This window comes from Bidens hawaiensis, unplaced genomic scaffold (genome assembly GCF_021521415.1).
Source record: "Bidens hawaiensis isolate Kalapana, Puna unplaced genomic scaffold, B.hawaiensis_p1.1 tig00032033_1, whole genome shotgun sequence".
Taxonomy (NCBI): Eukaryota; Viridiplantae; Streptophyta; class Magnoliopsida; order Asterales; family Asteraceae; genus Bidens; species Bidens hawaiensis.
In genome coordinates, this window is record NW_027495418.1 from 229033 (window position 1) to 240027 (window position 10995).

The 10995-nt window shown below is 34.5% G+C and overlaps 1 protein-coding gene and 1 pseudogene across 1 annotated transcript; both read left to right on the top strand.

The window, feature by feature from the left end:
- The first annotated feature begins 2966 nt into the window (after positions 1–2966).
- LOC143582858 (phosphatidylinositol 4-kinase gamma 5 pseudogene) lies at positions 2967–4895 on the top strand (annotated as a pseudogene).
- A 3071-nt stretch (positions 4896–7966) lies between these two features.
- Positions 7967–10979, top strand: LOC143582864 (heat shock protein 90-5, chloroplastic-like; the record flags this gene model as incomplete). The annotated part of the gene is made up of 4 exons (XM_077065343.1): positions 7967–8388; positions 9814–9888; positions 10643–10768; positions 10861–10979. Coding segments are annotated over exons 1-4 (586 nt in total), but the record flags the coding sequence as incomplete, so codon positions are not given.
- Between the last annotated feature and the right edge of the window lie 16 nt (positions 10980–10995).

Here is a 10995-nt window from a genome sequence, read left to right on the forward strand (position 1 = left end):
GTTGGTTTAAACCACTTTTGTCTCCAAAATATTCTATGGGTTAACTACTCTACTCACCCAATCATTTTAGAGTTTTGGATATTTTGTTAGGTACTTGAAATCTGAATTCACAAGATATAAATCATTTAAACATAAAACAAAACAAGTTCCAATATCAAATACCAAAACATAAAACGGTTTTAAATTTTAGTGTAAATATTAGTCATCCAAAACTTGCGTAACGAGCTGGCAAGGTGATTAGTTCCCGATCAGTCAGTTTGAAACATTGAATATGTTTTCGAAACAATGTATTCAGGATATAACGATATACGTACATAGTTGTTTATATAGTTGTATATGCACAATATATAATAAAAACAGTAACATCATGTAACCTTATAGTTCATGAACTTTAAATAGTGTGATGTAGTTGCATATGTGTTGACTGTTGATTAATGGACTATGAGTTTAATCTTTTTAAGAGGTTTACATGATTAAATAAAAATAAACTGATATATGTTTACACAAAGACTGAAGAGGTATATGCAACCATGTAAGCTTACCAATTGCCACACTATACTATCCAAGTTTAATGAGAAATATTATTTAAATTTAAATCAAGACTGAATTGAATCAGTACCTGTGTTCTCGAGTTTTTAATTAAAAGAAAAGAAAGTATAAGATTGGATATGATGGGAGAAGAAAATAAAGTAGATGCATATAATGCTTTCTCAAGTTTAATGAAAAATGAAAGAAATGGGAAGAAAAGAAATGGTTAATTACATTCTTTAGTTTAAATGAAAGGAAATGAAAAGAAAAAAATGTGTAGTTTTACAAATATAGTCTTTTTAAAACAATTATTAGATGTAGATTGAAGGGTAAATGGTAATTTTAAATATTTATCCTTTCCTTTCTTTCCAAATCATGCCAAATTGGTAAGAAAACTTTAAGACTTAAAACACCCAAGTTTTCCTATCATTTCTTTTATAAAAAAAAACTCAAGAATAAAGATTCAAACTAAAATCTTATCAATTCATTTCTTATCCCATGGAAAAAAAACTCAAGAATAAATGCTAATGGGCTACATACACGACAAGCGTCAACCAGTTTGGACAGCCAGTGGGCTAATATATGTTACTTATCACACACACGCCCAAAAACCAACCCTTGAATTCGTTTCAAAGAATTCGTGGGAATTTAAAGGAATTGGAATTGAAATCCCATGACATGGCGTGTTCGTTTTGCTGGAATTAGAATCTTAATTCCATTTTGGTGTGTTTGGTTCAAAGAATTGGAATATAATTCCTTCAAATACAGAGATTTCAAATCCTTCCAAAATGTGGAGGAATTCAAGGAAATTCATTGGAATCTTTTTTTTACGAGGACAATGAATAAAACATTTTAGTTTTTTTTTTTACTTTTTTTGTTTTTAATTTATATTTTGAGTTATGAGTTTTTTATTATTATTTTTGAATATTTTTTTGATGGGTTTTTGATTTTAATAGAAAACCCATAAAAATAATTCAAAAAAAGTAATAAAAAATAATAACGTAAAATATAAATAAAAACAAAAAATCTTAAAAAATTAAATGTTTTCGCCGTTATCATTGTTAAAAAAAATCTCCTTGATTCGTAGTCACTTGTCAAACAAACACACTAAGAATGTATTTAGATTTCAATTCTCTTTAATTCCAATTCTTATTGGAATGTTCAGGTTCCAAATCTAATTTCTTTAAATTTCAAATCCTATAAAATTCTAGTTCCAATTTCATTTCATTTCGTGAAACGAACGTGTAGAGTTTCTTTGTGTTTGTGCTTATTGAGGAACAAGGGATTTTATGTGTTAATGATTTCAATATTTCAAACTACAAACTTGATTAGAGAATACTTCAAATAAATCTCAAGTTTCGAAAAAAATGATAGATGAACGTGTGCTCGTTTTTAGTTGCAGACAGACCCACAACACGAGTGGTGTTTGTGTATGATTAATATTATTAATTATAAACTTGTTATTTTTATAATAAAAAAATGAAAAGTATATCTAACTTTAGAATATTATATACTGTGACAGTGTGATGTTGAGGTACATTGTTTTACATAAACTTACACATTACACCCTTCACCTCTAATATAGATAACAACAAGCAGGTACAATACATATGCTTTTAGAGAGAGAATAAAAAGTAAAACCATATATTTCTCATTTCTAGAGAGAGAAATAGCTTTATCTTTCTCATCACTTCAAGAACAACATTTGTTACCTCTTCAGTTGCCTCTGCAATTCAGTTGGTGAGTTTTAATTCAACATTTAGTCCATTTTAATCAAGTCCCATTTGCATATAATATCTAGTGTTTTAAACGAACCGAACAAGACCTTGTACATGTTCGTCTCGGACAAGAGAATGGTAACACTTGTCCTTGTTCGGTTTCATTTATTAAGAAAATAAACTTATTTGTGAATGGTTTACGAACACAAACAATATTTTATTTAATTTCGCTAGCAGCTACCAAATTTTGTTAATATCTATAATGAATAGTTGCATTATATTCATTTATATTTTTGTTTTTAAGTTAAATAACTTTGCTAAAATTTATATGGTTAGAAAAAGTCATTAAAAGTGTTAAAAATATATAATGAGTAAACATAACAAAAAATGAAAAAAAAAACATTAATGAACACGCTATCGAATATTCACGGACACAACTGAACGAACATGGCCTCTGTTCGTTTCGTTTAATTAGTCAACTAGGAACAATTCCTTGTTAATGTTTGGTCATTTATTAAACGAAAGAACATAAAAGAACTCCCTGCCAAACAGTCAACCAACAGATCATCGAACGTTTGGTTCGTTTACATCCCAACATATTATTACATTGTTTTTTCTTGATTTGAACCTTCATTTATAGCTCAAATTTAACATTCTATTGTGAGATTAATCAGTAAAATTGTTCATTTTATGCAGATTTGGTAGACATGGTGTTGTAAATCACAAAAATGACTCTGTTTTCGCAGCGAAAACCGTAACGAATCGAGGCCGGTTTCGGTTTTGAACCTTTCAACTGGTTAACAATGGCAGTATCACTTATTAAACCTCCATTAGGGAGAGAACACCATGGAACCACAACTGGTAGGAGACGAGTTTTCGTTCAGACCGAATCGGGCTGTGTATTTGGAATGGAGCTCGACCGAATCGATAACGCGCATATGGTTAAACGAAGGCTTCAGATCGCGTTAAACGTCCCGATCGAAGAAACCTCGTTAACGTTCGGAGACGTGGTCTTGAAAAACGACCTTAGCGCGATCCGTAGCGACTCCCCGCTTCTTTTAACGCGAAATGTGTTACACCGAAGCTGTTCCACTCCCTGCTTATCTCCTGACACAATGTCGGGAGATAAGCAGGGAGACAGAAGTGGCCCAGTTGAGATACTGGGCCACTCGAGCTGTTTAGTGAGAACAGATCTCACTAAACAGCTTGTGGAGGAAGTTGTGAAAGCGATGAGGAATGGAGTGGACCCGAGCCCGGCTCATGGCGGGCTCGGGGGCGCTTATTATTTTAAAAATATTAAAGGTGAAAATGTGGCGATAGTGAAGCCAACCGATGAAGAACCGTTTGCACCGAACAACCCGAAAGGGTTATTCGGTAAAGCTCTCGGTCAACCTGGGCTGAAACGTTCGGTCCGGGTTGGTGAAACGGGGTTACCGCGAGGTAGCGGCTTATCTTCTTGATTATGATCATTTTGCTAATGTACCTCCAACTGCATTGGTGAAGATCACACATTCAGTTTTTAATATTAACAACAAAATTCAAAGAGACAAGAAAGATATTAGCAAGATTGCTTCGTTCCAGCGATTTGTCGAACACGATTTTGATGCGAGTGATCATGGAACATCGAGTTTCCCGGTGTCGGCTGTTCATCGGATCGGGATACTCGATGTTAGGATACTCAACACGGACCGACACGCGGGGAATCTGTTAGTTAGGAAGGTTAAAAATGACGGTAACCGGTTCGGTGAAGTCGAGCTCATACCGATTGATCACGGGCTTTGTTTACCCGAAAACTTGGAGGACCCGTATTTCGAATGGATCCATTGGGCCCAATCTTCGATCCCGTTTTCGGATGATGAGCTCGAGTACATTGAGAAACTCGACCCGTTTCGTGACGCGGAGATGTTGAAAACCGAGCTACCGATGATACACGAGGCGAGTTTACGTGTTTTGATATTATCCACGGTTTTCTTAAAAGAAGCCGCGTCGCACGGGTTGTGTTTGGGTGAAATCGGTGAGATGATGAGTCGGGAGTTTAGGCGTGGTGAGGAGGAGCCGAGTGAGCTCGAGGTGATATGTATGGATGCTAGACGGGTTGTAGCCGAAAAGGCGGAAATGACGGATTTACCCTTGAAGGGTGAGGTTTTAGAAGACGGGTTTCCGTTTTAAAATTGATTGTGATGTGGAAATGACGGTTTTACCCTCGAACACGCTTGCTAGAGTCGAAGAGGAAGACGAAGAAAGTGAAGAGGAAACGGTGAAAAAGTGCGGTTTAAGTGGTAAACCAAGGGCGGGAAACTGTGGCCGTGTGGTGGCGGGTTCGGGTTCGTCGTCGGGGTATAGGAGTGCGAACGAGCCGATGGCGGAGGGCGCGTGTTTTGTGAAGTTGGGGGATATGAATGAGGAGGAATGGGGTTTGTTTTTAGAGAGTTTTGAAGGTTTGGTTATTAAGGCTTTGTGTAAAAGAAAGATGGTTGGAATGGGTCATAGACAAAGGCTTAGGTTGGGGACTTCTTGTCAATTTTGACTTTTGGATATGTTGACTTGTTTGACTTGGGATGATTTGGGTCAATGGGCAAAGATTGTACTTGTTGGTGATTTGTTTATAAATAATTTAGTAAATTTGTTGGTTCGTATGCTTTGTGGTTTTATTTTAATTTCGGTTAATCACACACCCGTTGGCCAGGGCCGTCTCCAAGAACCCTGAAATATTTTTGGGTTGAAAGTGAAAAAAATAGATCTTAAAATAGTTGAGTAATTAGGTTTAAAAATCAAGAATATATTTCTTTTTCCAAAAATAATATATATAATTTAAAAAAATAATAATAAAAATTCGGGCTTATCGAGGTGTCGGGCCAGTGTCCATCGACCACCTGGCTTTGCCTCATAGTCGGCTTTGCCTTTGGCCTATTCAAACACCAACCATAAGAGTCATATGATGCCTATATGACTTCTATGATGGGTGTATTGCAACATAGAAAAGAGTGATGACACACACATAAAGATGTACAAATATAACATCCCTTTATTTTCTTTTTGGTTCTCATTGTTTGTCAAACCCGACAAGACTAGTTTTTCTTATAAAACTAGTGTACCTAGGAGTCAGTTTCTGACCCCCGGTACATCTCATTAAAAAATAATTGAAAAATAAAGAACCGGTTTTAAAACTCTGGTTTGATTGGACGGGTAGGGCAACGATCAGGGTAGTTGACCGTGCATACACTTTTTTTTACGTTGAACGGACCATTTTAACGGTTTATGAACACCCCTAGAAACAACCAAATATAATGGTGGTTAGACTTCTCAGCCTTCCTTTTTAAACTTACTTTAAACGGTTTATGAACACCCCTAGTCCCCGCCGTGTAACTCAGTTGGTTAATGGGGCGTAAGACTTAGAACAATAAAACTTACCACTAATTTCTAGCGAGTTTGAAAGCATATCCTTCTACATAATACTTCTATTTATACTTTCTTTTAATATTATTGAAATTTGAAAGAGAAAATAAATACCTATCAAAGTGTCCAGTTAAAGAGTTTATATATTGCTTAACTTAACTAGTTTGGAGTAAAGCCCTAAACTAATATGTAATTTGGAGATGGTGAGATACGATCAAATACAAATGATTCATGAGCAAAGACCAGCTAGGTAGGTGACCATAGAGGTGCACAACCAAATCGGTTAACCGGTTCCAACCCAAAATCCTAACCTGTTAGTAACTGGTCCACCACGGTTTATCACCTGTTTTAACAAATGGTTAGAAACCGGTTTGTATTATTGATCTCCGAAACCGATAAACTGAACCGGCTATTTGTTTTTTTATTATTTTATTAAAACTAGTTTTTTTTCCGGTTATTTACCAATTAACCGGTTCGGTTATACCGGGTAGGGGTTTCTTGTCTTGAAACTGGTTAGTACCTGACTCGATTAACCTGTTATTTGACTGTTGACCACTAACCGGTTAACCAATTTGTGCACCACTAGCCACTAGTTGACCATATCCAAGCATGCAATAGCCCAATAGCTAAAAGATGTCCACTGGCCCATATACAAAAATCACAAGTCCAAGAGACAAGGTGTATTAATCCAAGTATGGGATTATTAAGTTGAAAGACAGATATATTTTTTAACAAATCTGTTTGAAGTAACAAGAATGTAAAATACGGATAAAAGAATATAAAACATGCTGGACTTATGACGACTTTTGGAACAAATTTCCCTTGTATAGTTGTATGGAGCTTTGATTTTAACTTATTAGTTTTTATTAAGCTTAATTGGCTATAGGTTAAAATATAACCTTGTAAACAATATCCAAACCACTTATGTTAAAACTTTATAAATTAACTTCAACTCAACTCATTAAAGTTTTAGAGGTGAGTATGTTACAGTTTAATGTTAAAATCAAAAGCTTCGGTTTTCGTTGCTGGTTAAGTTTCTTCACGTTTTACTTTTTTGGTTTATCTTTATTTTTCGACTTTAAAGAAAAACATTGTAATTGTAACCAAACCCTTTTACTGGTTTCCAAAGATGATTGTCTTAATGGTTCAACTGCAGACAGTGATTGATCTAGAAGAAAAGTTAAGTGGTAACGTGAGCTAAATATTTGTTTAGTGGTAGGCGGTACATAATACGAAGTAGGAAAAAATACACTAAAAATATATTTCGTTAAAAAAATTGAGGGACAATGCAAACCACACCCCTTAACCTATATTAGATCCACTTCTAGTTGAAGTCAAGTAGGAAGCCCAATGTATGAAAATGAGATAAGATGAGACATTACGTGATTATGTGTCATGAAATTTGAAACCATAAGCACTTGGTTAAAGGTTTTAATTGGTTAGTATCATAACATCTGTCATGTTTATAAAAGATATATTTATTACTACTTTATACATGTACAAATGAGCTTTGGGACAATTGCATTAAAGTGAAAGTAAAGATTTAGATTGTGGACATAAAAACTTAACTTTGAATTCAATTTTAACTGGATTTTATCACAGTGAGCTTTTAGATGGCGGATTTCCCGTAACAGGAGATGATGGGCTTGGGCTACCCAATGTTTGCGATCACATGTGTACAGGTTCACCTTTTACCATTAGATTACCTTAGGTAGTCGGGCTTTATTCATTTATCATTAAAAAATATGACTTTATACATGTACCTATATAATGTATAGGTGCCCCCACAATTAGACTATTAGAGGTGCACAAAAATCCCGACGTTTTTGGGTCAAAACGCCCCCACAATTAGAGGTGCACGAAAAACCCAAACCCAGAAAAAAATAAATCCAGAACTGGGTTTTTACTACCCGAACAAGTACCCAACCCTACCCGTAGGGTATATATAGAGTATGCATTTCAGTACAAAAACCCGTACTTGTAACTGGGCCCGATTTATACCCGGTAATACTCGAAAATCGGAACTGCTTCCATACCTTGAATTGAGTTTCTCCAATACTCGAAACCAAGTTTTTCAAATATTCGATCTAAACCCGAAATTTCCCGAAAAACACCCAAAAAAGTGCAAACCTTTTAAAAAACCCAATATACACCAAAAATATATATATATATTAAAATAAAAATTTTCAAATACCCGGAAACATGATATTCAAATAATCGGTTTTGAATACGCAATTCCATACCTGACCCAATCTCAATAACATATTGTTTGATTTTTAAAAACAATACCGACCCGCTACTCTCACTCACTCTTACATTTCATCGATCAACAAGAAGCCGAAAACTTCCAAAACTCGGCCGTCCTATCTCTAGAACCCTCTTCACTCCCTCTAAAACCCCTCCTGGGCTTTTGCAATTATTATTATCATTATCTTCCACACCTATCCATCAAACCAAGCTTCTTCCAATTTTCCAACATTATGGCACCTGTTCTCAACAAAACCTTAACACCAACTTCACTCCCTTACTCTCCACTCTTTTCACCCAAACCCAACACCCAAAATCGATTATCTTTGAGAACTTCATTCTTGAATCAAGATTGGGCAAAAAGGTTGAATCTTTCGTGTTCTGGGTTGAAACTGAAGGCTGACAAAAGAGGGGTTTTTAAAGTGAGGTGTGAAGCTTCGGCTGTTGCTGAAAAAGAAGTTGAAGGTGGGTCTGGAGAGACTTATGAGTACCAAGCTGAGGTGGGTTTCTTGAAGTTTATGTAAATTATTTGACATTTTTGGGTGAAATTGGGTTAATTTGTTTTTGTTTTAAGGTTAATTTCGTGTTATCTGAGGTGGGTTTTTGATATTTTTGAAGAATTTTGATTATTTTGGGTGTTATTGGGTTAATTTCATATTAGCCGAGGTGGGTTTTTTAAATTATTGTGGAATTTTGATTATTTTAGTTGAAATTGGGTTAATATGTCTCTTAAGGTTAATATCATGTTAGCTAAGGTGGGTTTTTTTAATTTTTGTAAAATATTGATTATTTATAGGGTGTAATTGGGTTAAATTGTCTCTGTTAAAGGTTAATTTCATGTTTTCTGAGGTGGGTTTCTGTTATTTTATGTAAAATTTTGATTATTCAGGGTGTAATTGGGTTAATTTTTCCATGTTAAGGTTAATTTCATGTTGGCCTAGGTGGGTTTATGACAATTTTATGGAATTTTGATGATTTGGGTGTAATTGGGTTATAATATTTGTGAAATTGGGTTAATTTGTCTCTGTTTATGGTTAATTCATATTAGTTGAGGTGAGTTTTTTTGAAATTTTTGTAGAATTTTGATTATTTTGGGTGTAATTGGGGTGTTAATTTTGTGAAATCGGGTTAATTTGTCTCTGTTTATAGTTGATTTTGTATTAACTGAGGTGGGTTTTTGATTTTTTTATTGAATTTTGATTATTTTTGATGTAATTGGGTTGTCAATTTTTTGTAGAATTTTGATTATTTTGGGTGTAATTGGGTTAATTTGTCTTTGTTTAAGGTTAATTTCGTGTTATCTGAGGTGGGTTTTTGAAAATTTTGAAGAATTTTGATTATTTTGGGTATACTTGGGTGGTCAGTTTTGTAAAATTGGGTTAATTTGTCTGTGTTTAAGGTTAATTAGCATGTAAGCTGAGGTGGGTTTCTGTTATTTTTATAGAATTTTTGATTATTTAGGGTGTAATTGGGTTACTTTGACTCTCTGTTAATGGTTAATTTCATCTTAGCTGAGGTGGGTTTCTGTTATTTTATGTAAAGTTTTGATTATTTAGGGTGTAACTGGGTTAAATTGTCTCTGTTTACGGTTAATTTCATGTTAGCCGAGGTGGGTTTCTGTTATATTTATATAGTTTTTTATTATTTAGGGTGTAATTGGGTTTACAATTTTGTGAAATTGGGTTAATTTGTCTCTGATTATGGTTAATTTCATATTATTTGAGGTGGGGTTTTGAAGTTTTAGAAGAATTTTGATTATTTTGGGTGTAATTGGGTTGTCGTTTTGTGAAATTAGGTTAATTTGTCTCTGTTTACTGCTGATTTTGTATTTTGTGTGTGGATTAGTTATAACCTGTATCACGGTTATGGTCTTGTTGACGTTTAAAGATTGTTGAAATATATATTTTTTGAATTTGTGGTCGCTGGTTTCTCGTTTGATGAATTTGATAGTTCATAGTTTATACAGTCACAAGGAAATTTTCCTCCGGGAGCTTGTGAGGTAAAGATATCTCTGCCTTATGACATACGCACACATACAGGGGGTGTTAAAAAGTGAAAACTAATAAGAAGAGAACGATTAGAAACTCAAACACTTGTATGTGGTGGTGGTCATGGATAGGGCTGTAAATGAGCCAATCATTTATCATTCTGGATTGGAATGTTGAGCTCGAGCTTAGCACGTTAAAAGCTCAATCTAGCTCATTTATTTTTAAAGTTAGGTTTAGTAAAAAAAATTTTTTTTTGGTATTTTTTTACACATATAGATTTATATAAAAACAAAAATAGTATTTTTAACATACACTTATGTAAAATATATAAACTCCAGATAATATAATTTATATATATTTGTGTGTGCATGTGTTATTGGGCTTTAATTTAAACGAGCGAGCTTATCTTGCCTCAGGCTCGGCTCATTTACGAACGAGCTGATTTCGTGTGAACTTTTTTAGAGCGAAACATGGGCCACAATCTTTTTGAACAAGCCAAGTCACGTATAGTGGCAGAGAGAAAGATAGACCGTCACACACCTAAAATTGTTAAAGCAATAAGTGCAAGTCAGCGGTTATCACGTTTGTTTAGTTAATATTGGTTCTATATTGAACGGAAATATACATGCATAAAGCCATAAATGCATAATGTCGCATATATCTATGTAGCGAAAGTTGGTTTCTCACTAAGTTTATTAGTTCTTATTAATGAATAACCATTTCAATGAATTTAGTATATACTAAAGGTATTTTTTTTTGCTTCAGCAATGCAAGTGATGCCCTTGACAAACTAAGATTCTTAAGTGTAACCGACCCGTCATTGCTTGGAGATGCCGGTGAGCTAGAGATCCGAATTAAACCTGACCCAGAAAAAGGGACCATTACAATCTCGTAAGATTCTTTACTTTTCTACTTTCTTGAAGCTTCCATTGCATAGTGAAAGCGGCATCTGAAACAATATATTTTATATTTGTTTTTGGTAGTGATACCGATATTGGAATGACCCGGGAAGAGCTTATAGACTGCCTTGGAACTATCGCTCAAAGTGGCACTTCTAAGTTCTTAAGTGCTCTTAAGGTACTTCTCTCTTTTTTCTTATATAGTTATGCACTTATGCG